The sequence below is a fragment of the Camellia sinensis genome, chromosome 1, assembly GCF_055761805.1.
Source record: "Camellia sinensis isolate YWXY chromosome 1, ASM5576180v1, whole genome shotgun sequence".
In the NCBI taxonomy this organism is placed as follows: Eukaryota; Viridiplantae; Streptophyta; class Magnoliopsida; order Ericales; family Theaceae; genus Camellia; species Camellia sinensis.
The window spans coordinates 150,166,236-150,194,217 of record NC_138961.1 but is presented as its reverse complement, the minus strand read 5'-3'; the positions used below and the strand labels follow the sequence as shown (position 1 = coordinate 150,194,217).

The window sequence follows — 27,982 nt, the reverse complement described above, 5'->3', positions numbered from 1 at the left end:
ATAAAAAAGAAATGAGAGCTCGGGCACTACAAAGATTTGCAAGGTGGATGTATGATGCTGGCATCCCTTTTAATGCAGTAAATTATGAGAGTTTTGGACTAATGATTGAAGCCATTGGCCAATATGGTCCTGGTATGAAGCCACCGACATACCATGAAGTGCGGGTTATCCAACTCAAAAAAGAAGTGAAACATACTGAAGATTTGATGAAGTATCATAAAGAGGATTGTGCAAAATACGGGTGTTCCATAATGGCAGATGGTTGGACTGATAAGAGAGGAAGGACATTGATTAACTTTTTAGTTAATTGTCCAAGAGGAACCATGTTTGTTGAGTCGGTTGATGCTTTTAGCTATTCAAAGGATGGGCAAAAGCTATTTAAATTACTAGACAAATTTGTGGAGAAAGTTGGAAAAGAGAATGTGGTGCAAGTTATCACTGATAGTGCTGCAGCTAATGTGTTGGCGGGTAAGAATATTTCCTCATTTCTTACATCAAAATTATTTACTCATAGTTTGTTTTGTATTTAAAATTTAAAAACTTGAAAATAATAATTCTTCATTATTGTTACATTATAGGGAGGTTTTTGGAAGCTAAGTATGAACACTTGTATTGGACACCATGTGCTGCTCATTGTTTAGACTTGATGTTAGAAGACATTTTCAAGATACCTAGACTGAAAAAGACATTTGAAAGGGGTATTGCAGTACTTGGCTACATTTACAATCGGCCTACGTTGCTAAACATGATGAGGCGCTTTACAAATTTGAAGAATTTGATCAAGCCTGCAAAAACTAGATTTGCAACCGCCCTTTTGACTTTGTCTAGGATGCATCAACAAAAAAACAATTTGAGAAAGATGGTCACCTCCGAAGACTGGACCTCAAGCAAATGGGCAAAGGAGCCACAAGGTAAAAGAATGGCACAAACTTTGTTGATGCCTTCATTTTGGAATACTGTTGTGTTTGCCCTTAAGGTCTCGGGTCCTCTTGTCAAAGTGCTTAGATTGGTTGATACCGAGAAGAAACCTCCCATGGGATACATTTATGAGGCAATGGATAGGGCAAAAGAATGCATTGCAAGTTCATTTGATCATAAAGAAGAGAAGTATAATGAAATTTTCGAAATCATTGACAAAAGATGGGATGTTCAATTGCATCGACCTTTACATGCAGCTGCACATTTTCTTAACTCAGAATTCTTTTACCCAAAAGCGTTAGAGGTGCAAAGAGATCATGAAGTGATGAATGGGTTTTATGAATGCATGCAAAGGTTGGTCCCGGATGTCACTGTTCAAGATTTGATCACTAATGAGATAAGTATTTATATGAAGGCTGAGAGTCTTTTTGGCAAGTCTGTTGCGATTAGGCAAAGAAATACAAGAGCACCAGGTAATATATTATAGATTCATAGAGTTTATTTTTAGTAATACTTTTAGTAAAACTCAATACTTGGTAACAATTATTTCTAACTAGTGGATTATCACAGCTGATTGGTGGGCATCATATGATTCTTATACTCCAAACTTGCAAACTTTTGCCATAAAAGTCCTTAGCCTAACATGTAGTTCATCGGGTTGTGAACGAAATTGGAGTGTATTCGAACATGTGAGTATTTAACATTCTAACTAATTTTTTGTTCAATTCAAATATTTTTTATTCTCATTATATACAATTTAATATCTTTTTAATAATTGCAGCTTCATAGCAAGAAAAGAAATAGATTGGAACAACGTCTCAATGATTTAGTGTATGTCAAATACAATAGAACATTAAGATTTAGGTATGACATGCGCAACACTCTTGATCCCATATCTTTGCAAAATATTGATGAAAGCAATGAGTGGTTGCTTGGGAGGATGGATGGAGAATCAGATGAAGATAATGAGCCTGTGTTTGATGATGATGATGGCTTGACGTGGGCCGCTGTTGCTAGAGCTTCTGGAGTAGAAGAAAGTAGCCATGCAAGTAGAGCACCAAGTTCATGCTCAAAGGCACAACCGAGGATATCTAAATCATCAACATTGACTCCACTTCAATTAATAGATGAAGAGGAAGCAAGCTCAGATGACACAGAGGAGGAAGATGCTGAGGGATACAAATCAACTGATGGAGAAGAAGATGATAGTTTGCTTGCCATTGATGTTGAGGATGATGATTGACTGACACCGACCTAACCTACCCTTTCTTTTGATATTGATGTTTTTAAGTGTTAAGACATATATTAGTATTTGTTGGATATTTATGTTTTAGATGTTTAGTGTTTATGTCTTTATTTTATTGAATGTGGATTATTTGATCTTTGAAAATTGAAATGTTATGTAATATGCACTTTCATGGCTTTGAGAATTATTCTATATTTTGTCTTGAATCTTGATTACTTTTTATTTTTTAAAAAATTGTAATAGTACTACGAATGATTAGTCTATATTAATTTTTCTATTTTTTACGAATACTGTGCGCCTTACTTCAATAAAGCCCGCGCGTCGCCTTGCGCCTAGGCTCCAAGAGACCTTCGGCGCCTTAGTGCGCCTTGAGCCTTTGAAAACACTGGTTAGAAGTGATAGGGGTGGTGAATATGATACACCATTAAATGAATTTTGTGCACAACATGGCATTATTCACCAAACTACAGCCCCTTATTCTCCACAGCAAAATGGAATTGCTGAAAGGAAGAATAGAACCCTCAAAGAAATGATGAATGCCATGTTACTAAGTTCAGGTTTACCACAGAACTTGTGGGGGGAAGCAATATTGTCTGCTAATTATGTTCTTAATAGAATACCCCACAAGAAAACCAACAGCACTCCTTATGAATTGTGAAAAGGTCGACCGCCTTCCTACAAATACTTAAAAGTGTGGGGGTGTTTGGCAAAAGTTGAAGTTCCTGTTCCTAAAAAGACTAAGATTGGACCAAAAACAGTAGACTGTGTGTTTATTGGTTATGCTCAGAATAGTAGTACATATCGGTTTCTGACTAATAAATCAAAAATACCTGATATAAATGTGAACACTATTATAGAGTCAAGGAATGCTGTGTTTTTTGAACATGTCTTTCCTTACAAGAAAGGACAGAAATTAAGTTCACAGAAAAGAACTTATGATTGTACACAAAGTCAAGAGACTAATGACAATCAAACACAAGAGACTAGTAACAGTCTCGACCAACAGGATTTAACTAATGATGAACCAAGACGAAGTAAGAGAGCGAGAACATCAAAATCTTTTGGTCCAGATTTTCTGACATACTTGTTAGAAAATGAACCTCAAAGCTTTAAGGCAGCAATGACAGGTCCTGAAGCACCTTTGTGGAAAGAGGCTGTTAATAATGAAATTGAATCCATTATGCAAAATCATACTATTGGTAGATCTTCCACCAGGTTCTAAACCTCTTGGATATATATGGATATTCAAGAGAAAAATGAAAGCAGATGGTTCAATTGACAAGTATAAGCAAGACTTGTTGTTAAATGTTACAGACAAAAGGAAGGTCTGGACTATTTTGACACATATTCCCCTGTGACAAGAATAACATCCATTCGCATGCTTATTTCTATAGCAGCGTTGTTTAATTTAGAAATACATCAAATGAATGTTAAGACAGCTTTCTTAAACGGTGATCTAAATGAAGGGATCTATATGGAGCAACCCGAAGGGTTTGTAGTATCAGGACAAGAAAAGAAAGTTTGTCGACTTGTAAAATCCCTTTATGGATTAAAACAAGCACGTAAGCAACGGCATGAAAAATTTGATCATGCAATGCTTACTAATGGGTTTAAGATAAACGAATGTGACAAATGCGTCTATGTTAAAAACACTGACCAAGGATATGTCATAGTTTGTCTTTATGTGGATGACATGCTTATCATTGGAAGCACTCAAAATATGATCAAATCAACTAAGCAGATGCTCAACAAAAGATTTGATATGAAAGATATGGGAGTCGCAGATGTTATATTAGGAATGAAAATTACTAAAACATCTGACGGATATGCATTATCTCAATCACATTATATTGAGAAAATTCTTGGTAAATTTATCAAGAATGATATGAATTTAGCTAGAACACCTGTAGACGTCAATCTTTACTTATCGAAAAATAAAGGTGATGCAGTGTCTCAGTTAAAATACTCCCAAATCATTGGAAGCCTGATGTACCTAATGAATTGTACTCGTCCTGATATAGTTTATGTTATCAGTAAATTGAGTAGGTACACTAGTAATCCCGGAAAAGACCATTGGAAAGCGATCATTCGGGTTCTTAGATATCTAAGATTCACCCGTGATCATGGTTTGAACTTTACTCGATATCCAGCAGTACTTGAAGGTTGTTGTGATGCAAATTGGATATTGGATACTAAAGATTCAAAATCCACAAGTGGATATGTCTTTACTCTAGGAGGCGCTGCTATTTCTTGGAAATCCACAAAACAAACATGCATCGCACGATCCACAATGGAATTCGAGTTCATTACTTTGGACAAAGCAGGAGAAGAAGCAGAATGGCTTCGTCACTTCTTAGAAGACATTCCAATGTGGCCAAAAACTGTGCCAGCTATTTGCATTCATTGTGATAGTCAATCTGCAATAGGCAGGGCACATGATCATATGTATAATGGTAAGTCACGACATATTCGTCGTCGACATAATACCGTAAGGCAATTGTTGTCAAACGGAATAATCTCAATAGATTATATAAAATCTAAAGAGAATATTGCGGATCCGTTAACAAAAGGTTTGACAAAAGAGCTAGTGTATAGTTCATCGAAGGGGATGGGATTAAAGCCTATTACATAAGAGTCGTCATAATGGTAACCCTACTTATATGACTGGAGATCCCAAGAACTAAGTTCAAAGGGACAACTAAGTTATGTATGGCTCACCAGAAATCACCAAGGGATTAAAAATTCCCTATCCATTCCTATGATGAGAGTGATATCTGCAACATATGTTGTATGCAGGGGTATAAGGGTAAGCTTTGCTTTTAATGATTACTTATATCTTGATTAAGGTATAAAATCAAGACGAGTATAAGGAGATACTCACAATAAGAATCACCTATATGAGTGTTGAACAGGGCCGGTTCTATGAGAATGAAAAGGCTAAATTCTCTAGAAACACATATGAAAACCAGGCGCGCTCAAGGTCAAAATGAACACAACAGTGAGAACCACGATGTGTTAGAAGATATTTTGTGTGAAATCTAATGTCTTGGCTTACACAAACGGCTGAACAATTCAAGGCATCGCGCCCATTGGTTAGCCAGTAAGTCCAATAGGTTATCACTATGGAAGGTTCAAGGCCGAAAACTACCTATCATAATGCAAGATATTTTCGACTTATACTCTTTCGTTAAAGTCAGCATATTGTTGCATTTCCGTTGTCATCAAATTCCATTTATGTGGGGGATTGTTGGAAATGGTAGGAAAATTCTGGGTAAAACCAGAATTTTTTCTCAAGTTTGGTCTATTTTTTAGGTGGGCCCCGAGCGTCGATTTACTCGGGTCAAAGTGGTAACGCGTTCTATGCCGCGTTGTGATTCACGTGGTATATTTGGTTGCTCAAAACCATTACCGAGTGAATGGAAAATTGAACCAAAGTGTGCTCCATGGAAATGGAGTTTTGGTGAAAATTCCTTAAGGTTGTAAAATGGCTTGTCCCACATTGATTTGGTGAGAAGTTTTGAAAGGGTAAGGCATGGGTTTGGTACTTGGGGTGTGCCCCAAGGGGTACCCAAGTGTTTTAGAGGGAGAGGTTATGGGCAAAATAGGCTAGACCCATTGGACCCAAAAATCACCACGCGCGCCGCCGCCGCCGCCGTCCGTCCGGTCGGGCGGGCTGGGCTTGGGCGCGGGTGCGTGGTGTGTGGTGTGTTGGGCTTGTTCGGCCCAATACTAATCTTTTTGGGCCAAAAACATTTGAATTTATTTTTATTTTTTGGTAAAATAAAATCCATAATTCAAATTAACCGGAAATAATCTGGTTCGATTTTTTCTGTACATCCAAACAGGGCTCTTCCGTTTTTTGAATCCAACAGCTCTAAATCTGTTTGAATTTCAAACCAAACAGTGCCTAAACAGTTTTGCATCTGTTTAATTCAAATTGAACAGGTACAATACCTGTTTAATTCAAAATGGAAAGCCACCAATCCATCTATAAATAGACTAAGCCCCCCATTTGGAAAAATACTCCAATTTTCGTACTCCATCTTCTGCTATAAATTTATTCTTCATTTTGCATTTAGTTCTTGTTACAGAGAGTATAAACACTTAGTGTGTTCGACGAACGAATAAATTGTAGTGCTGCTTTTATTCGTTAATATATCATTTTATCCTGGGAGATAGATGTCCAGATTCTGAAAGTACCGTGGAGAGGACGAATCTGTCTTAAGGACACAGTATTAAACACTGGACTTGATCAAAAAGTTATTCAAAAGAAATTAACCAAGTAAGTTGTTTAATTTTATTCCCATTTTAATTTTGTTTATTTAATCAGATTTTAATTTTGTTTTTGTAACAAAATAAAATCTGTTTTTATTTATTATTATTTTTATTTCAAGTTTGATTTTTGTAATCAAACAAATTTTCTCATTTTTTTTATTTCTTTATATTTTTTTTGTTGTTTTGTACACAACAGAATTTAATCTATTTAAATACAGTGAAGATTGTCCAGCAGAACTCACATTTCAAAATATGGTATACTTGTTCGAAAATTATAAATTTAGCCTATTAAAAGCGATCCCATTTTTGTTTTTCAATATATTTCCTTCAAATTTCCTTAAGAGTAAAAAAAATCAAATATAATGAATTAAAATTTAAATTAAGTGAAGTTTTGATATAACAAAACGTAAAAGATGAGTCATAAAAAATATATATAATTAGAAAAAAAAAAAAAATCTATATGTTATTGGATGTCTAGCTATATATATATATATATTCTCTAGAATAGAATAGAGATATGAATCTCTTTAATTTGATCAACGATATGGCTTTAGAGTCGAATGGAGAAGAAAGATTCATGTAGCCGATCCCATTTGATGGGACTTAAAACTTGGTTTGGTTTGGTTATTCTCTAGAATAGAAGCATCTTGAATTCTTGTAGTGGGAACTATACAAGTCTACCCCTATTGTATTGCAATTTCAAGCATGTGGTGTACATTGTTCCCATTCCTGTCCCAATTCTATGTAGTGGAACCATTCATATTGCAGGTAACATAGGATGGTTGTGTATTTAAGCTGTAGTGGTAGTTTGATTTGGTTGTTGTTAATGGTGGTGGAAGACAGAGGTGGCAGGTAAGGATTTAGCGGTGAGAATAGGAGGCGTCAGGTGCCACCAGCCACCGTTGCAATGCCATCAGTTTCCACAACCATTAGTTGCCCCTTCTTTTCTCTCTCCCCCTTTTCTTCTCCATGCTCTCTTCTTCTCAACCTTGAGAAAGCTCCACTCCAAGATGCGGAAGTTCATGCTAGCCATGGCCAATGGCCTCAACTCCTCACCTAACCCAGGGCAACGCTAGCTCGAAGTTGCAGCGTTAGACGATGTGTGATGCTACATGCCAGTGAGAGAGATGATGGGTTGCTAGATGTTGAGATAGAGAATGAAGAGAGGAAAGTGAAAGAGAGGGGAAGCGCACACACACAGAAAGAGAGAGAGAGGAAAAAAAAAAAGAACAACACTTTTTTATTGGGTTAGCTTATTTTATCAACCTATTTAGTAAATTGAAAGGGTAAAATAGGAAATTCAATGTCCAAATTGATGACACCATCATATTTTCTCCACGTCTATAATAGATTCTTAATGGAGAGGGGTGCAATGAAATGCAACTCAAATGTTAACAATGGCCAGTGTGATATTACCAAACAAATGGGGTCAACTACAATTTGGACAATTGTCAGGGGTGATTTGTGTAAATTGTCCCTTTTTTCTTCAACCAAGTTACAAGTATAAGCCATTGACATTTTCGGGTAAAAGACAGTTGATAAACAAGAAGCACAATTTCCAAAAGTGAACCAGCTTAAATGAGTATCTATACCTTTGTTGCAGGAATCACCTATTAAGGGTGATGTTCCGCTCTAGAATGGCAATTTTGCAGTTTGAAGTAAGAAACACCAAGTTCCCATCAAGATAGAACTGTGGTTCCAACTACGATGGGTCCACTCAAACATACGAATCCCAAATAAACAAAAGAAAAACTACCAAGACAAGAAAATCTGTATATAATACATATATAATGTGATAAAAAATGATGAATATATCAATCTATGTCAGAACGAAATAAGGGCCACAAGAAAAATAAAACATATATAACAAATAGAAGGGTAAAAATATATGCTAAACAATGTACTAAAAATTTACTAATCTTGTTTATGTTTACAGTTTAATGGCAGTGTACTGTAGACATTTAACATATATATTACAAATAAGAAGCATTTTTTGGAGGTTGCTCAGATCCGTCTACCTCGGCCATTGTATAACCATTGGCCCATTTTGCTTGATGGTGGGGGGATTCAGTGTGGTCTCATGCCGTTTCACTTTGAGAATGTGGATACAAACAGAAGGCTTTCTGGATTTGGCTCGTGGCTGGTGGAGTAGCTATGTGTTTTCTGATTCTCTTAGCTATGTGTTGGCTCATAAACTAAAAATGCTTAAAGGAGATTTGAAGAAATGAGGTGTTTGGTCGGTTAGAAGGCCAAAAAGCGGCGGTAGTGTCCTTACTCCAGTCCTTGGATGAGCTAGAGGCACAAGGGGGGTTGTCTAATAATGATGTTGTCAGGAAGGCGGCGGCTAGACAGGACTTTGTTCATATTTTCTATATGGAGGTGTGTTTTAGACAAAAATCTAGATATTTATGGTTGAAGGATGGGGATTAAAATACGAAATTCTTTCATCGGATGGCAAATGCACATCAGAGGGTTAATCAAACCAATATGCTGCGGGTGGATGGCTGAGAGCTGTACACAGATGTGTAGATTAGGAAAGGGGTTGTGGGCTTCTATCAGTATCTATTCCGACAATAAGAAGGGGCATGGAGGGCGGGTTTGGAAGGTGTTCAGTTTAATATGATATTGGGAGAGGATAAGGAGAAGTTGGAGCGAGCTTTTGTGGAGGAGGTGGTGTTTGGGTCTTTGCGAGCTATGAGTGGTGATAAAGTCCCAGATCCTGATGGTTTTGTTATGGCTTTCTTTTAGCGCTGTTGGAGCGTGGTTAAGAGTAGGGATGGCAATTTGAAACCGGCCTGATGGTGACCCGACTCCCCGACCCCGAATTGAGCGGGTTTTCCCCGAAAAATACCCCCGACGGGACGGGGATGGTATTTAAAAATCAATCCCCGAACAGATTCGGGCCGGGGACGGGGATTAGTGTCCCAGCCCCGTACCCGGCCCGGCCCCGTCCCCGATCCCAGGCCCGATTTATCCCCGCTGTTAAATTACAATTTTACCCATATATATATATATATATAAACTATCTCTCAGTCTCAGATCTCATTTCTCTCCTCTACCCCGTCTCTCAACTCTCTACCTCACTGACTTCTCTCTCTCTCACAGATCCACCACACCACTGCCGCCGTCCAGGTCCAGCTCGCAGCACCACCACCACCACCACCACCACATCGCGTCTCTCCTCCACTCCACCACTGCGTCTCATCCACTCCCTCTTCTCCACGTCGCTGCCCGCTCACCGCGTCTCATCCACTCCCTCTTCTCGACGTCGCCGCCCGCCACCGCGTCTCATCCACTCCCTCTTCTCGACATCGCCGACCACCACCGCCACCACCGCGTCTCATCCACTCCCTCACAGATCAGATCTTTTTTTTTTTTTTTTTTTTTTCCAGATCTGTCCACTCCCTTACAGATCCCTCTTTTTTCTTGTATTTTCTGAAACTTTTTTTAGATGTTGTTGATGATGAAATTTTCTGAAAATTTCTAAAATTTTTCTGAATTTTTTTTTGTTTCAGATCTATTTTTAGATGATTAACTTCTTGTTGTTGTTGATGATGAAGATGAGTTCTATTTTCTGAAACTTTTTTTAGATGATGAAATTGTTGTTGTTGTTGATGATGAAATTTTCTGAATTTTTTTTTTTGTTTCAGATCTGTTTTTAGATGATAAACTAGTTGTTGTTGTTGTTGATGAGTTGTATATTCTGATTTTTTTTTTTTTTTTTTTTTTTTAGCAGGGGAATGCTCGGGGTCGGGGAAACCCGATCCCCGTTGGGGGCGGGGGTGGGGGCAGTGACACTTTCCCTGTCGGGGATCGGGGCCGGGGCCGGGGAAAATTCGGGCATCGGGGATCGGGGACGGGGAGTGTGGTCCCCGGCCCCGCCCCGCCCCGTTGCCATTCCTAGTTAAGAGAGATGTGATGGCAGCACTGGAGGCTTTTTTTGTGTCTGGACAATTTGAGAAAAGTTTCAATGTGACTTTTTTGGCTTTGATTCCTAAGAAAGGAGGGCTGAAGATGTTTGTGATTTTAGGCCTATTAGTCTTTTGGGGAGTGAGTATAATATATTGGCTAAAGTGTTGGCCCATAGACTTAGAGGAGTTTTGCAGACTTGTGTGTTTGAGTCTCAAAATGCGTTTGTAAAGGGGCGGCAGATTCTTGATGGAGTATTGGTTGCCAATGAGTGTGTGGACTCTCGGACTCATCAGAAGCACCCTGGTTTGATTTGCAAATTGGATATTAAGAAGGCGTATGACAACGTTAATTGGGAGTTCCTATTGTATGTGTTGGACCACATAGGCTTAGGGGAGACTTGTTACCTGTGGATCAAGTTTTGTATATCGGCTATGCAGATGTCTGTGTTGATTAATGGGACTCCAGCAACATTTTTTCCGACATATCGAGGTCTTTGACAGGGGGACCCTTTGTCACCATTGTTATTTATATTAGTGATGGAGGCGTTGAGTAGATTGCTAGATAGAGCAGTGCGCGAAGGTCCATTGGAAGGTTTTGTTGTGAGATTGTTGTCTGGGGCTACTATTGGTGTATCTCATTTGTTGTACGAGAATGATGCTTTGATTTTCTATGGTGTTGAAGCGGAGCAAATAGGACATCTGAGATGTGTTTTGCTTTGCTTTGAGGCGGTGTCAGGCCTCCAGATCAACTTGCGGAAGTCAAAGCTTATTCCCGTTGGGGAGATCGATAGGTTGCCTATTCTAGCGGCGGTCTTGGGTTGCAAGGTCTCAGACTTGCCGGTGTCCTATTTAGGTTTGTTGTTCAAGGCTTCATTCAAGGCGAAGGGGGTGTGGGATGGAGTGGTAGAACGTGTTCAATGTCGTTTGGCGAGATGGAAGCGACAGTATCTTTCAAAAGGAGGAAGGTTGACAGTGATTAAGAGTGTGTTGAGCAGTATCTTGACCTACTTCATGTCGGTCCATGTTATCCCAATGTCGGTGGTGCAGCGGTTGGAGAAGCTTCAAAGGGATTTTTTATTGGGTAGTGGTGGAGATGAATTTAGGTACCATTTGGTTGATTGGGGCCGGATCTGTCAACCTAAGCAACCAGGGGGTTTGGGGGTGAGGAGGTTGGTAAATTTTAACAGAGCTTTGTTAGGAAAGTGGTTGTGGCACTTTGCTTTGGAGTTATGGTGAAGGTGGTGGCTTCTAAGTATGGGGCGGGAAGGGGGGATTGGGTCTCGAGGGCCATGTTCTATACTTATGGTTGTGTGTTATGGAAAGGGACATGGTTGGAGAGGATGGAGTTTTGGAAGTGGGTAGGATTCAAGGTGGGGGATGGGATGAGGGTGAGGTTTTGAAAGGATATGTGGTGTGGAGGGATTTTGCTGGAGACCCGCTTTCCTTTGATTTTTAACATTGTGATTGATCGGGAGGCTACGGTGGCTTCTTATTTGGGAGGTAAGGGTGTGGTAGTTGGGGATATTCAGTTACGGCAGGAGGTGTAAGATTAGGAGATTGCTCAGTTCGTGGAGTTGTGGGGTTTCTTATATGGTTTGGGGATTATTGGGGTAGGACAAGATGTTATGGTTTGGAATAGGGTGGGGGCAGAGGAGCTGTTCACAATTACATCATTATATTGGGGTTAGGTGGGGGAGTGTAGAAGGGCCTTTGCTTAGAAGAGTGTTTGGGTGTCGGGGGTTCTATATAAGGCTGCTTTCTTCATGTGGACGACAGCTTTAGTACAGAATCTCGTGTTGGATAGTTTAATGCGGCGGGGGTATGTCTTAGTGAATCGTGCTATATGTGTTGTGCTGATGCTGAGTCAGTGGACCATTTGTTTCTTTATTGCTCGGTGGCTTCGCGATTGTGGGGTTTTGTTTGCTTACTCTTTGAGATTGCTTGGGTTCAATCAAAGGGGGTGTTGGATTTGCTTTGGGTTTGGCGGGGTGTTTAGCTTGGGCGTCGACGTCGGCAGGTGTGGTTATTGGCGCTGTTTTGTTTGATGTGGCTTGTTTGGTTAGAGTGGAATAGATGTACCTTTTTAGAGGTTTCTCATGGTGTCTCTTGGTTAGAGAATTGTCTTCTTGTAATTATGTATAGTTGGTTAGAGGAGAAGGTTGATTCAGATCTATTTGTTTTTCAGATTTTTGGATGATGTGATTGGTTAGCGCTTGTTTTCTGTTTTTCCCTAATTGGGAAGGCTGTTTTGTATTTGTTGCATCATCTTGATATTTTTTTAATAATATTTGTTTATTTATCAAAAAATATATATATTTTTTACTATACAATTATACATTTATACAAAGACAAGCCTTGGCATAACGATAAGGTTGCTTCATTTTGATTTGGGCGTCATGGGTTCAAAACATAGAAACAACCTATCTGCAAGTGGGGGTTAAGGATGAATACATCTGACCCAACCTCGACCCTATTGTAGCGGTGAGAATATTAGGTTTATGTACATATGGTAGTATATATTTTGTATATATTAGGGATTAAGAGCTTATATTTTGGTGTCCGACATTATAATTAAAACAAAGTTTATAGAAGTTATAGGGTAAAAGTATAATAAAGGAAGAATCTGAGGAGCCAAACCAAAATCAACTCCCACTGTAGTACAGATTCCAGACTCAGATGAGAGAGTGAGAACCAGACCTTCGCAAGATGAGAGAGAGGGAGCAGACCTTCGCACGAGGCACGACAGAGGCAGAGACAGACGACCAAAGTCCTCTCAGCTCAGATGGGCTGCAACGAGGATCTTCGCAACCTAGACGAGTTACGGTGATGGGTCACAACCAGCACCTAGATGTACGCAATGAAACAAATGAGGCAAGAGCCCAAAGAACTAGAGAGAGATGAACTGGATTCTTCGAAGCAGATGATCTTCGATGAACTAGATGGGTCTCATGAGCCTAATCAAAGCAAAGGCTTGACTTGATGATAACTACAGAGTTCAATCAAGTCCAGAGAACAGAGTCAAACCAGAAGTCAGAACCAGAGAGGATTTCACAATGGCTGCTAGGGTTTGAAAACTAGCTCTGATACCATGTAAGTTTTCTGAATGAATCTCTATATTCAATTGTGTAATTGACACAAGAATACATCGGTATATATAACAAACCAAACCCTAGAATTGAAAAAAGAAACAAAAACATAAGCTCTCAATCCCTAATACATACAGAATATATACTAAGAATGCTTTTTTTGATGGCCATCTCACTGAGGGGGTTATATATGTCCTCCTCCTGGCCTTCCTCATTCCACTGGACATGTTTGTCGTCTTCGGCGTGCTCCGTATGGTTTGAAGCAATCTCCTCGTGCTTGGTATGATCGCTTTTAAACATCTGTTACTGAACTTAGGTTTCATCCTTGTGCCCATGACTCCGCTTTGTTTCTCCTTCACATATCTGCTGGTTTTGTTGCCTTAACTATATGTGGATGATATGATCATTAATGACTCTGACTGTTTTGCTATCTCGGAGGTCGAGCAACATCTCTTCTGCACCTTTGACATGAAGGATCTGGGCCCATTGCAATATTTTCTTGATATTGAGGTCGCTTCTTCTCTCAAAGGCTACTTTCTGTCTCAGGCCAAGTATGCCAATGAGGTTATTCATCGTGTCGGGATTACTAACACGAGGGTTTCTGATACCCCCATTGAGCTTAATGTAAATCTCAACACTACTGATGGTTTTCCTCTAGATGATCCTACTTTATATTGAGAGCTTGTGGATTGCTCAGTCTATTTGACTGTTACTCATCATGATCTTGCCTATGCTGTTCATGTGGTTAGCCAGCTTATTTTTGCTCCTCGCTCCACCTATTGGGCTACATTGGTTCGGATTCTTCGCTATCTCCAAGGTACTATCTTTTAGGGTTTACTACTATCCTCTACTTCTTCTTTGGACTTGGTGGCCTATGCTGATTTTGACTGGGCTAGTGATGTTACTGATTGCAAGTTCACGTCTGATTTCTGTATGTTTCTTGGCGATTCCTTAATCTCTTAGGAAAGCAAGAAACAAACTATTGTTGCTCGCTCCACTGCCGAAGCTGCATACCATGCTATGGTTTATGCTACTGCTAAGATTGTTTGGCTTCGTTGTCTTTTATCTGATTGCCTGTAATATTGTTTTCCATGAGCGGACGAATCACATTGAAATTGATTGTCACTTTGTCTGTCAGCATCTATAGTCTGGCTCTATCTCGCTTCCTTTCGTCTCTTCGTCTCTGCAACTTGCTGACTTCTTTACCAAGACTCACACCACTGCTAGGTTTCAGTTTCTTCTTGGCAAACTCAGTGTTTTCTGCTAAAACACCTTGAGTTTGAGCGAGGGTGTGAGAATATTAGGTTTATGTATATATGGTAGTATATATTCTATATATATATATATATATTAGGGATTGAGAGCTTAAATTTTAGTTTCCTTTTTCAGTTCTAGGGTTTGGTTTGTTATATATACAGATGTATTCTTGTATCAATTACATAATTAAATATAGAGATTCATTTAGAAAACTTACAGTAGCGAGTGTCTCATGCACGGGGAACCCTTTTACATTTATATATTTATATATGAAACACATAAACGCTACCCTAGGCACTCAAAACCTTAAATTCTTCTGTGTCCCTGTACCTGGTTTTGCTTTGTACAGGGTGCAACAAAGATCTATACAATAGTCAATCAGATATAACAAAATAAAAATGGTTGCAATGGTAAAGGAAGACTAACCGGATCTAGGTTGAAGGGGCTACAGTTGCAAAAGGGAAGGCTTTGGGAAGGAAAAAAATGTGAACCCAATAAAATGGGTATATCACACACTAAAAATATGGATATATTTTTGATCATCAACAAAGAATAATTCCAATAAATTAAAAAAATTAATATAATATTATAAAATATTGATGAATATAACGCAAAATGTTGATAATAATTCTAATAAATTAAAGAAATTGATATAATATTATAAAACAATGTGAACGATATCAATGTATCAAGATTTTGAAATTACGCGTATATTGCAAAAATAGCAGATACTTCATTTCGTGATAAGATAGTGACAGATGGCTTCAGTAAGTTGTGTACAATGTGTATAAACGTAACTGTAAATTCAAAGATTTCCTATTGGTACTTTTAGCCATCCATCTGATTGGCGAGATCACCCAGAACCCACTTAATAACATATTATATTTTCATGTTCTTATGCATCCCCTATTATGTAGGTTCGACTCTCAGGGCTGCCACTCTTTGCAAATGAAACCAGAAGTTAGGTTTATATGCAGTCCACCTCTTCCAGCACTAAATAGTGACCTTTTCCCTTACTTTTTCAGTGTAAATTGATTCAGTACAACTATTTAGCTACCATTTTAACTGGTGAAGATGTTGAAGCAACTCAAACAGTGGAATTGCTAGACCAACATGAAACAGTTTATTTGTCAACTAATCCATATTCATTTGTTAGCTATATTATGTACATGCCAATATTTTCTTACACCAAACATGAAACACCCCCTAATGTAATTGAAACATACACATGTATAGTGTAAAGCTCTATATAACCTGTTCAGTCATGCAAGTAAAACCTTGAGCTGTATACATTATACCTTCGCTAATTGAAACAACAAAAACTATGAGCTGAAAATCTATTCCATAGGCACATGAAATACAGTTTCCTAAATTATCAAACAAATAAAAATTGAAATATAGGGTCCCTTACAAAGTAGAAGTGTGGAAAACCATTACACAATAGAGAAAGTGCACAAATAAGGTAAAATTTGTGCATACGTAAGGTTAAAATAAATGCCCAAATTGAGTGCAAACACAACTCTGCTAAAATCAGACAGGGTACATATAAATAATAGAGAAATAGACAATTTAAAGCTAAAACCTGTACAGAAGGGTATTGCCCAAATATATGATTAATGTATAGACTAAGCCTGTATTTCAATAGAGATATGTCTTTATAGGCCTCAAATTGCAGTTCATATTTCAAGACTAAAAGCACAGGGCAAAAGGACAATTTGTGGCAGAACAAGAGATTCAGAGTTGATAGGATTAACTCATATAGGCATGTGGCAAGTATGTTAAATGTAGCATGGATAGCATTTGTAGACACTGAAGGGCTTCAATCCTCTAAAGTTCCACATGGAAAATGTCTAAACAATCACAAATTAGAATAGTCACCTCATGGAGATAATAACAGAGTGATACTGAATCTTTATCTTTTAGTGTTGACCTTCACATAATGGGGAGGTTTGACAATCTTTATCAAAAGCTATACCAATAAAGCAGGGTGAAACTGTAAATATAGTACCTGTGTTTCAGTAACATGGTGGACGGCAGACTTCCAAGGTCCACCAGTGGCCTCCAACTGCCTGGCCCAATTACGCGCCTGTTCCCAGTGCCCATTCTTTTCTAATGCTGTTAGAAGTGAAGCATCATCCAAGGTCTCATTTCCTAGGTGCAAACCATCATCTATGCGTAATGAAGGCTCCGCTAAATTAATTTTCCAATAAAGTCGTCGATAATTTGTTGCAGCAGAGCCTCCGTCACCAAAGTCAGTTGCTGAAAGAAGTTGAAATAAACATCTTTTTTCATATGGTGATGGACATGTTGAAAGCATTGCATCAGCAGCTTTCACTGCAGTGGAACTTATCCATGAAGTCCCAATCTGTCCTTTTGCTAGGTTTGTTTGTATATGAGCAGGCTCTTCTTTAATTCTGGCAGAAAAGGATCCTAGATGTGCAGAAGCTTCTGATAGACGCATTTGTGAAAATGCCTGAAAAATAGAGGAAAAAACTCAGGTTTACATTTGAACACTAAAAAAATATACAAAACCCTCAAACAAGTAAGCTGAAGCACCTTTATCCCATGAAAAATACTGCCAAAACAAATTGAATACAATTTTTTGTTTGATAAAGGCAGCTAAAAAAAATTCTCAAAATTTGACTTTTTTAAGTCGTCCACACCTCAAATCCTTTATACATGGTACATAACTTGACATTGCTGATTATGCCTCCATTGAAGTTCAACACGGAAGCATATTGATAAATATGTTTTGATGAATTACTATATATACTCCTATATAGCTCCCGCTTTCAACCCAATCTATAAAGTTTTTAATTGGGATATTAAACCTCATTTGGGAACAGGCTATTTTAGTAACTTTTTGGCTTTTTACGAAAAGATGTGCAGAAAAATAGAGAGTGATGTGACAACTTATAGTGACTTTTAAGATAAAATACTAAGTCCCCAAACGATGAAAAATGCGTCAAATTTAACTCTTTTTTTTTCTTTCAAACAAATTGAAATGATTTAAGTTTTTCTAAACCAACAAGCCACCAAAGTAATCAACAATAATGCCTTGAACTTTCTGAATAAGAAAAACACAATGTATTAGGCTTCAGGTTTTGGAAGTAGCTTGCTTGATCATTATGCATTCTTTTGGGTTTAATATATATAGTATAATACAACCACACACGCATGTGCACATGCACACGCACACATATACACTCAGAGTATAACAATAATAAACGGTAATAACAGAAGAATGTTTTAACCATCAAGCTAACAAGGTTAGAAACTCAAAGAAAATGAGCAGTCCAATCTATCATTTTATATAAAATCAATTTCCTCTTCTGTTCGGACAGTTTTAATTGAAAAACCCAGCCCACACTTTTTAAAATCCAGGTATTAAGGAGAGGGGAACTGGAGCCTTATAACCAGCACAGATGGGGCAACTCTAGGCGATGTGACACACATTCCAACACACCCTCCTGGACCACAACATACAGAAGCCAGACAAACGGCACACCAATCACAGGTCTAACAGTGTATATAGTATCAGAGCTTAATTGGACCCGTGACTGGTGTGCTGTTTGTTCAGCTATTGTATGCTGTGGTCTAAGAGGGTGTGTTGGAATGTGTCTCACATCGCCTGAAGTTGTTCCATCTGTGTTGGTTATAAGGCTCCAGCTTCCCTATCCTTAGAGTTTTAAGGAGAAGTGTGGGCTAGGCTTTTCAATTTGATATCAGAGTTAAGTTGGGCCTATGACTGGTGTGCCGTTTGTTTGGCTACTGTATGTTGTGGTCCAGGATGGTGTGTTAGAATGTGTCCCACATTACCTAGAGTTGCCCCGTCTATGCTAATTATAAGGCTCCAGTTTTCCTCTTCTTAATACTTGAATTTTATACCAAATTAAAAAGTCCAGCCCACACTTCTCCTTAAAACCCAGGTATTAAGAAGAGGGAAATTAAAGCCTTATAACCAGCACAGATGGGGCAACTCCAGGCGATGTGGCACACATTTCAACAGTTTTTGGTAGGTCATTTGTAAAATGCAGCCACTTGGCAATGTCGGAAAAGTTCTAAAAAGTAAAGGTAAATGAAAACCATAAAAACAAAGTAGAAGACATGTGTTAAGGTCATGGAGAGATACAGGAAGATGGTAGCGACATTTTTTGATGTATTGCAATCCTAGGGAGTTTACTTTAAGTGAGTGGGTACACGTAAATTTTGCAGACAATATGATGCAAATTTGAGGTTAATATCAGTATGAATGGGCTATAGAGACACAGGGAGATGGTCCTGATGTTTTGTTCATGGAAGTAAAAGCTGTGATGTTTTGTTCATAGAAGTAGAAACCATACTGGAAAAAAAGAGAGTTCCATCCAACATCAAGAATCACACAAACAATATGTAAAGCTTGCTTCATAAATGATTATACACGGGTCAAACAAAGAATACAAAGGTAGGATCTCAAAGTTTTATATGGTGTTACAAACCTGAAGTGCACGGATAAAAGGTAAGAGTGAACATGATGGAAGGAATATCTCAAAAGCCCTTAGCAGCGGGAGAAATAGGTGTTGTTCACAAAGCACCACAACCATCTTTGACAAAGAAACAGGCACTTCACCAGAATCACTTGATACTTTAGTGTTTTCCTCAGCTTGGTTTTTACTCTCCTCTTCAATAATGATGCCTTGGGCAGCAATTTTGTTTGCACTACCAGTAACACAAACGTCAGATGCGGTAGAAGCCAAGGGATCCATTGACACTGAATCCATTGGCACGGGCTCCATAAGCCGCCTACGTTTCAGATTTCTCCGGTTGTAATGAAATGAAAGAGCCCTAGCACTTGCTGGCAGGGAATTAGTAGCTTCCACAGCCGCTGCGACATTATTTGCAATCTGCGAGGCAATGTCGTTCACCTTGATGGATGATGTTTCCCTGAAAAGAAAATACAAAATGTTGAAAAAATAAGTTGAATGCAGAAGTGGATAAGAGAACACACAAAATCACTTAGTACAAAGGGTAAAAGATTTTGTATTTTGGGAAAGCACAAAAACTATAAAAAGCATGAAACATTGTTTCATCTGGAAAAGCTGATGGCAACCTTGCTGCAGTGATTTCCAGCCATACGGTTAGGCAGGATAATGGAGACACATCTGCAAAACATGATGCAATCATTGCCAAAATAGACCAGCACATATCCTTTGCTTTCAACAGGAGGGCCTTGCCAGGATTCTTCTGCTTCTCACAGTCTGCTAGAATTCCAAAGAGTTCAACAGGGATATAAGTGTTTTCATCAAAAAAGGAAGTTTCACTCCCTTTCTCAGTAGAATCCGAGATTGATGAAGGACTAGCTTTTTTCCTTGATTGCATGCCTTTCAAAACTGTTACTATGTGAATTCTTAGACGAGAATCACTGAACTCTTTTGATCCCTGAAACATGACAGTTAAAATAAATGTAAGAAGAATTAACTGCTCGTTTATGTAGTTGAAATTAAAAAGAAAAAATAGCCACACACACACACACGCACACACACACAAAAAAAAAAGAGAGAGAGAAAAGGAAAACATAGTTAAAGGGACATGAGGCTCACAACTTGGATAACTGTCTCAAAAGGATATCGCCCAACTTGAGCTTCTGACAGAAATCCAACCTGACAGAAGATAATGCAACTTTAAACTTCAAAGTCTAGGAAGAATTTTAATCTATTCCAAAAAAGTAAATGATATCAATAAAGACATACCCAGTCATTATCTCTTGCTAATAGAGCAAGGTATTTGGTACTCAAGGAAATCTGATGCATCTGACAAAAAACTGTAACCAGATTCCAATGCTGACTTGCAATTTTTTGCTGAGACCTTAACTCAGCTCCATCACCATTGCCACTCAATAGCCAAGAACCACATGTCTTTCCATCAAACAACAATGGAAGACTCACCTTTTCCAAATGCTGCAACACTAGCATGAGAGCTCGGGAGGGTTGTCTATTAGTAACAGCATTTAAATTTCCTGTTTTTTTTATGACACCAGGACTGTCATGGTGCAGATAATCATCTGCCAATGCTCGAGCAAGAGAATCTGTAATATCATCTTCATGGGACACTGAATGAAATGCTGAGCCCTTGGGTGAAAGTTGTCTATAATGATCAGAATAATCGCTGGGCTTGTAGAAAGAAGATATCCGCCTTAAAGCAGCAATGTCTATTCTAAGCATACTTGCAGATAAACCACATAGCTCCAAGAGAAAAGCACATGAAGCCACTAACACAGAATCCCCAAAATGCATAATAGCAAGCGGCACAACCTAAATATTAATGGAGAAAGTTTTCAGAAAAAACATCACTACATAATAAAACCAGTTGTAACATGTAAACCCACTACAGCTCTCTGCCAATAAAAAAACTAGAATATTGCGCCTTTTCTTGTTGCATTACAACTGTTCATGATACTGATGGATAAGGTACACACAACATGCTGTTTGATGCATATTTAACAGGCACGTCAGGGTGAAAAAAAAAGGAGAAACATATTCTTTATTAGAAATTACAATTGTTCTGTTCCTCCATTATATAGTTGTGATTGGAAACAATGTGTCAAATACACCTACAATATTTAGACAATCAAGGTACAAATGAAAGGAACTGATATCTTTTAACCAGACAGTCGCACCATTAGGAACAAATATCTGCAGATTCTACAAATTTAATGTCTATTGACAAATCGATTTAAGTTCACTTAACACTTCTGTGCAGACCATTGTTTTGTTGTCACATTCATCAGTTGACTTTCCAAATGCCATGGCTAGTAAGGTCACAGGGTTGCTACTGTAAGAAAGGGGTAGCTACATCACACTACCCACAATAGCATCGTGTCTTCCAGCTCAATCACACTGTCAGTGCCACCTCAACACACCTGTTACCCAGGGACGAACTGCGAGCAGTTGACGATATTCACTTGAATACCTTGAAATATTTTTTAGGTAATTTATATTTGGATTATCACTTGTTAGACCAGAAAAAAGTTGTTGAACACCTATTAAACTAACCTTATAAAAATTTTGAACACCCTTAGGCTCTGTTTTTGACTACTTTGTGGACAGTACAGTTTGATTGCCTTGCATTTTTTATTATTAAGGCAAAGTTTGAACCCACTTGTTTATTCTTTCAACAGAGAGTTCCAGGAAGCAATATGATGCCTTGACAGTTTGCTATAAATTTGAATAAGAAAATCTAGGACATGGGAACAAGAAGAAAAATGCATGCTCCACATTAGACAGTTGTAAGTCCAAATCCGGTAGCCTCAGACCAACAGCCTAATCAAATTCTCAAAGACATAACCATTTTTTTTTTTTAGATAGGGAAAGAAATAACCATTTAAAAGCCTTAGAAAGAGACAAAGTACAACTCCCAAGGAATTCTAAAGCACTGCCAATCTTCTTTAGTTCTCAATTCCCCTCTCCAACACATGCATACACAAATAATAGCTTCAGTCACTATTTTTGCTCTTTCATCCCTTATCCTTGGAAAATTTCCAATAAGTGAAATTTTCATTGTGTCCTATTAATTCATGAATCAGCCCTCTCAACATAAAAGTGTTATCAAAATTCATGAAAATTTACTTAGAATGATTTACTTGATATTTTCTCATCTTTCTTTTCAATCTTCTCTATGATATGGCTGGGACTTAGAACCATAGCAGCTAACTGTTTTTTGGCAAGTATAGCAGCCAGGTTTTCTCCTTTCATATCACTACTTTGACCTTTCACATTTGTATATTGAAACTGTAAAATTGTTTTGTGTTGTCTGTTAATTTTGGGCTTTCAGGGTTTGACAGTGTGAGGGGTCTTTCAGGGGATTTTATATGGTAATTCTCCAAGGTTATGACAATCAGGGGTGTAAGAAACAAGTCAATCAGGGATCAAGATGAAGGGTCTTACAGATCTATTGCTCTTAAAGCATTTTAGTGTCTGCAGGAGGTGGATGTCGCAGTTCAATCAGCAGAAAAGTGGATCCATGGTATCCTGTGATTGTATCACTCTGCTTCTTTATCCTGTGGTTCTTTTACCCCGGGAATGATCATTCCTAAGATTTCAAGAAGCAAATTCTAGTTGGTTTGCTCATTTTCTAAAATTCTAGGTAATAATCATTCGTAAGATTCAACAACTGAATTCTTATTATCAGATTAAGAAGATTGGAAAAGAAAATTCTAGTCGGTTTGTTCATTTTTCTTTGCCATAAATTGCCCATGTATCTACGTATTTTTTTGGTCCAAACAATATATTAATATTTCCTTTATTTATAAATTGAGAAGTTTAAATTAGCAGAGTTATTGAAAATAGATGATATATACATATAAAGGCAATATCTTTTATATAATTTGTAAAATCTAAGTTTTTGAATGACTAACATGATGAAAATTCCTGAAGTCATCATTGTTGTCACGACATATCTTAACCTACAACATGTGGTAAGCGGGTGTTGTCAAAGACCAATAACAATTCTAAGAAAGTTGATATATGCAAGTTAGCATATCAGTCCTTAGAGCCAAATAAGGTTCATATAAATTTATTTCTTCATATACCATAATCTATACTGAGTTTTTTAGGCCTCAACATCATTTTAATTTCTTGTCTTATTATTGTCTAATGTCCAGATGATTAAATGTAGGGCTCTAAAACAGTCAAAATCTACTACAAATAGTTAACTTCCATTACAAATACATTTATATTTTATTATATCAAAATAGGAAAGTAGTATTTGGTTACAGTCACTTTTCTGTTTTCTGCTACAGAAACTAGAAACATGCTTTTTTTTTTTGCAAAAATAAAAACAATTAACATGTTTGGTACACATATATGATTACAAAACAAATAAAAACAAGAAAACATGTTTGATTAGTTGCCAGGGGAGATTGCAAGAGGGGGTGGGGAATTGCCATGGAGGGGAAAGGGGATGAAAATTTGTTTCTAAAAGAAGTGAAAACACTTTTTTCTATAGAAGTCCATTTACAAAACATGTTTCTGTTTCTGCAGTTCAGCAAAACAGTTAATATTTTTAAAAACATCTACAACAGAGGCATCTAAGTAAATACACTAAAGGAAATAATAGAGTGCTGCTATTAGCACCCCATCAATTATTTTGGAGCCCCCATTTTTTAGTTTTTTTTATTTATTAAAATAACAACCTCAAATGAAATTACTAAAAAGGACATAAAGAATTTTGGGACACCCCATCTCACAATTAAACCCACACACTCACTACATCATGAGTTAGGGTTTATGAGACAATACACCTCCATCACCATCCATCCATCTTTCCCAAATCCCACCTTCAAAACCTACCTACCCTCAAAACCTTGAAAATCCTTTCCAACGGCAACGATGGCAACCATTTGATTACACACACTTCTCCGGCAATGACAATGAGAGGAAGTTTTTTCGGTAACCATAACTCCATGAAACGAGAGAAGTACAACAATAAAAACTCAAAAGAGGTTCATAACTTTCATGGTATTCTTAGCTCAGAGAAGATTGGCTTTGTAAGGGTAAGTTTCTTGCAAACAACGGTAAAAATAATAAAAATTGTTCGCCATTTTTTCAGGACTAAACTCCCGAACATATGACCGAAATTCGGGAACACATGTCCGAACATTGTTTATTTGTTCAGGAACAGGTAACCGAACATTTCTTATTTGTTCGGAAACAGATAATCGAAGTAGGCAAACGAAGGAGGTCGGACCACAATTGGGTAGTCGACTGGCTGGCTGACTGGAAGGTGAAATCCTGCCCAGTTTTGCTCATATAGAGAGCATACAAGTACAGTGAGGCCGTGGATGGGTCACAGAAAACCAACCAAAGAAGCATGAAAGTGGATTGTGTTGTGCGTGTGAAAAGAGGTAATAGGAAAAAAAAAAAATCAAACAGATTGAAAAACCTCATAATTAAGCAGAGAAAAAACTTCTTAATCACCACAAATTTTTTCCACTGGTTTTGGGAGGTTCCACTATCGTGGGTTTTGTTAGGATTTTGGGAGAGAGGCTTTTTGGGGTGTGCATTTGAACGGGTGAAATGTTTTTATAAGGATAATTTTAGTATTATTTGGGGGGAGAAAAGAAATTTCAAGGGTTTTAAAATTTATAAGTAGAGGTCCAAAGAAATGGAGGGTCCAAAATAATTGATGGGGTGCTAATAGCAGCACTCAAATAATATTAATGTATTGCTATATAAGAAAATTTCAATCCCTTCCAAGTAGAAATCAAAATGAAAAGTGACCCTACAGATGAAAGAAGAGACTCTTCACTTTGTGCTATAGGCGTGAGAAGCGTTTGCACATCTGCTTGAACGTTTGTTTGCCCATGTACTGAAGTGCCAGATTGTCCTCTATGGGTGTTCTCCAATTTCAACTTTTGAACTCTAACACCAAGAAGATGGTTAAAAGCCGCCAGTGCACGTCCACGATGCAAATGGTGCTCAAGTCCAAGTCCACTTTCCTGAAGATAATCAAGCAACTGATATGAGACAAGGAGATCATGAAACCAGACAATTGACATGAGTGACAAAGAGGTGGCAGTTGCAAATCTCTAACATAAGCATTCCAACATATTTTGCCCATATCATCACCAAAGAAGTAAGAATATTGATATGACAACATAATGCTAATGTTGAAAACTCCATCAAAGCCAAGAACATTCAAGGCCATAAAGTATACTCTAAACAGCGAAAACTTAACCAAATACTTAAAAAATATTTCTCTTCCCTTTCTTCTCTATTGTGTGTGCGTGTGTGTGTGTGTGTGTGTGCGTGAGAGAGAGAGAGAGAGAGATTTCAGTATCTGATGAGTGAAATAAATGTCCTCCAAGTAATTTGCTGCCCATTTTGTAAAAGTGTCTTCTACAGTGCAAATCTTTCCCCCCACTAATCCATGTACACTTAGACAGGTACCAAGCATGCAAGAAATATTACTCTATTTCTGACAATATTACAAGACAGATAAATGCAAACCCAAAGAGAGGAAAGAGAGGACTTCAGCTACATAATCATGGGCATAATGTAGTTGGACATTAATTAAAGTTAACAAGGTAATAAAGCATTCACCACTAGGATTGATCTGCTATCTCAAAAGTAAAGTATGTAAACATTAATCAAATATCATGGGAAAAGAGCTCCACTACCTCTAGCGAAGAAGCATACAGTTCCTCCACATGTTTCTGTATAGCAGCTTCCCAAGAGATGGCACTGATCTCAGCATGTTCATCAGCATTAACAAAAAAATCAATGTCCCTAAGTGGAAATTCTCCAGCAGGCACGCCAGCAAGTGACTGCCAACCAAGAGGACCCTGCAGAAAAACAACAATTTTAAACCAAATAACCAGTGACAAAGTAAAGGAGCATTTACAATGATAAATCAAGGATGATGGTGATTATTACAGGCACTGTTTCACACATGAATTACATATAATTGCCAGACCAATACTTACTAGCCTGGCAGGCTAGCACAAAGTTCAGTACATAACCCTCTTGATCTACCAAGTAGCTCAGAAGACAAATTTTTCCAAGAAGACAATACGAGGGAAAACAAAAATAACCTGCACATAAAGCTGAATTAATTTCCGCACAGCCTTAGAAAACCAGCATGGGAGCATTTGTAGAAGTGAAGTATCACGTCCAGTTGAGAGGAATATGTTCTCGCGCCAATTTAGATAGTCTGATAAATCAGAATTTTCAAACACTGTAAATTAAAGACAATTATTAGAGGCTACGAAAAATATAATGCAAAAACTGGGGATACTAGTATACAACCATTTCAAGCATGACCAAGAAATGGGAAGTACAAGCAGAAAAGAGACTAACTCACTATTTTTTGTTTTGGGGCCCAAAAAATTGCAAGTTGAATCCTGTCCAAAGCATGCTGCAACAAGTGTACGCCACAGTGTAGGGAAGTGCTGAAGTGCTGGCCTAAGGTTCTCCAATGTGCACTGAGCTGAGGAGCTGGAATGTCTGTTTACAGTACCACTGCTCAGGCAATCTTGAATTGGAACAGGGGCATACATTAATGTGGCTAAAGCTGCCATTTCTCCTTCCTCCGCAATGTCATCAACAGTACAAACTATGTCATCAATCTCCAGTAGACTCAAATTATTACCAGGAACTAAATTGCGTGAGGTAATTGAGCGAGCATTACAGAATGATGAATCATACTCGAGCCCTTTAACCCTTGACAAGAGCAACCATTTTGCCCATTGACTATCTCTCTGTAAACAAACATTGCATAAACAAAGATGACATGAAAGCTCAAAACAATTACTAATTGCATTCAACAAGCTGCACTGCATAATAAAATTAATAACAAAGTCAATAATAAACAGAAAGCTCTAAGCAAGATGACCGACAACTGAACAACATAATAATAGGTTTAGGAACTCCTATGACAAACAACGTGTGATTAACTTCAACTGTTATTTTTGCATTAACAATCACTAGAGCATGTATAACTTATTTTTCCAGAAATACAAATTGAATTGAAGTCACGTTGTGGATTAATTGTCTAAGTTCATAACAATTTGTTCTTTCCTTATAGAACATAGTAGAGGCAGACCAATAGTTCAGAAACCAAAAATAATTAAAAATTGAGGGAAGAAAAAGAAGTATGGAATTTTAATTCTTGCTTTGGTATGAAGTTGTCGACAAATACATCCATTCTTTGCATTGCCATCTTGTGATATGCCATTTCTCAGCTGCTTGCAGATGATTAAAGTAGGATATCATGCTTATGAAATGTGTGATGATTCATACCTATGCTAGTGAGACATTAATTAACCATAACTATTGGCCGTTGTGTTCCAAGTCCAAAGGAGTTTCTCATTCGAAAAATTACATACACAAGTCTCTAATCAAACAATACAAAACACCTCTAGGCTTTTATACTCCAGCTATGTTCTTGAAATTAACAACCATTATTGCCATTTAAATGCCGAGGCATTATTCAATATTGTCACTGTTTCACCCCATTTCAAACAAAAAATAACCCTGCTTTGAAAAAAGCTTTGCCATTTCTCATATCCAGAATAACACTAATGTGATTTCTCATATCCAAAATAATGTGCTCAAGTACATTAATGTATTTCTCATATTCAGAATAACTTGAGTACCACATGAGACTACATCTGTGATTAGCACCTGGCTGCTATGTTTAATTGGTATTTTCACATCCACTAGCTGTACTATTGACAAGCAACTGAACAAATAGATGCATGCAAAAAGTGCATTTAAAAACAGGTGCCCAGAATGCATGCAAACTTGAAGAAC

At 37.8% G+C, this 27,982-nt stretch overlaps 2 protein-coding genes across 3 annotated transcripts in view; one reads left to right on the top strand and one right to left on the bottom strand.

Annotated features, from left to right (window-relative positions):
- Positions 1 to 27,982, bottom strand: part of LOC114310657 (spatacsin carboxy-terminus protein) — a 62,290-nt gene that overhangs the window by 16,141 nt on the left and 18,167 nt on the right. Inside the window, exons 11-19 of one of the 2 annotated variants that reach the window (XM_028256721.2) lie at positions 26,532 to 26,928; positions 26,263 to 26,405; positions 25,849 to 26,013; positions 24,955 to 25,167; positions 20,423 to 20,983; positions 20,273 to 20,332; positions 19,783 to 20,111; positions 19,172 to 19,616; positions 16,702 to 17,166 (exon numbers count right to left, since the gene is read on the bottom strand). In XM_028256721.2, coding sequence (XP_028112522.2) covers positions 16,702 to 17,166; positions 19,172 to 19,616; positions 19,783 to 20,111; positions 20,273 to 20,332; positions 20,423 to 20,983; positions 24,955 to 25,167; positions 25,849 to 26,013; positions 26,263 to 26,405; positions 26,532 to 26,928 — 2,778 coding nt within the window. The remainder of the gene's footprint in view (positions 1 to 16,701; positions 17,167 to 19,171; positions 19,617 to 19,782; positions 20,112 to 20,272; positions 20,333 to 20,422; positions 20,984 to 24,954; positions 25,168 to 25,848; positions 26,014 to 26,262; positions 26,406 to 26,531; positions 26,929 to 27,982) is intronic. The other variant, XM_028256729.2, reaches the window with a different exon arrangement.
- LOC114262958 (uncharacterized) lies at positions 12 to 2,161 on the top strand. The gene is made up of 4 exons (XM_082869663.1): positions 12 to 468; positions 579 to 1,391; positions 1,489 to 1,607; positions 1,700 to 2,161. The coding sequence occupies exons 1-4, from the start codon at positions 12 to 14 to the stop codon at positions 2,159 to 2,161; spliced, it is 1,851 nt and encodes a 616-aa protein (XP_082725789.1).

Bases quoted from the DNA above. Each gene is read 5' to 3' on its own strand.
- LOC114262958 (XM_082869663.1), top strand. From the start codon at position 12: ATGAGAGCTCGGGCACTACAAAGATTTGCAAGGTGGATGTATGATGCT. The intron at 469-578 runs GTAAGAATATTT...GTTACATTATAG, and splicing joins TGCAGCTAATGTGTTGGCGG to GGAGGTTTTTGGAAGCTAAG. The intron at 1,608-1,699 runs GTGAGTATTTAA...TAATAATTGCAG, and splicing joins ATTGGAGTGTATTCGAACAT to CTTCATAGCAAGAAAAGAAA.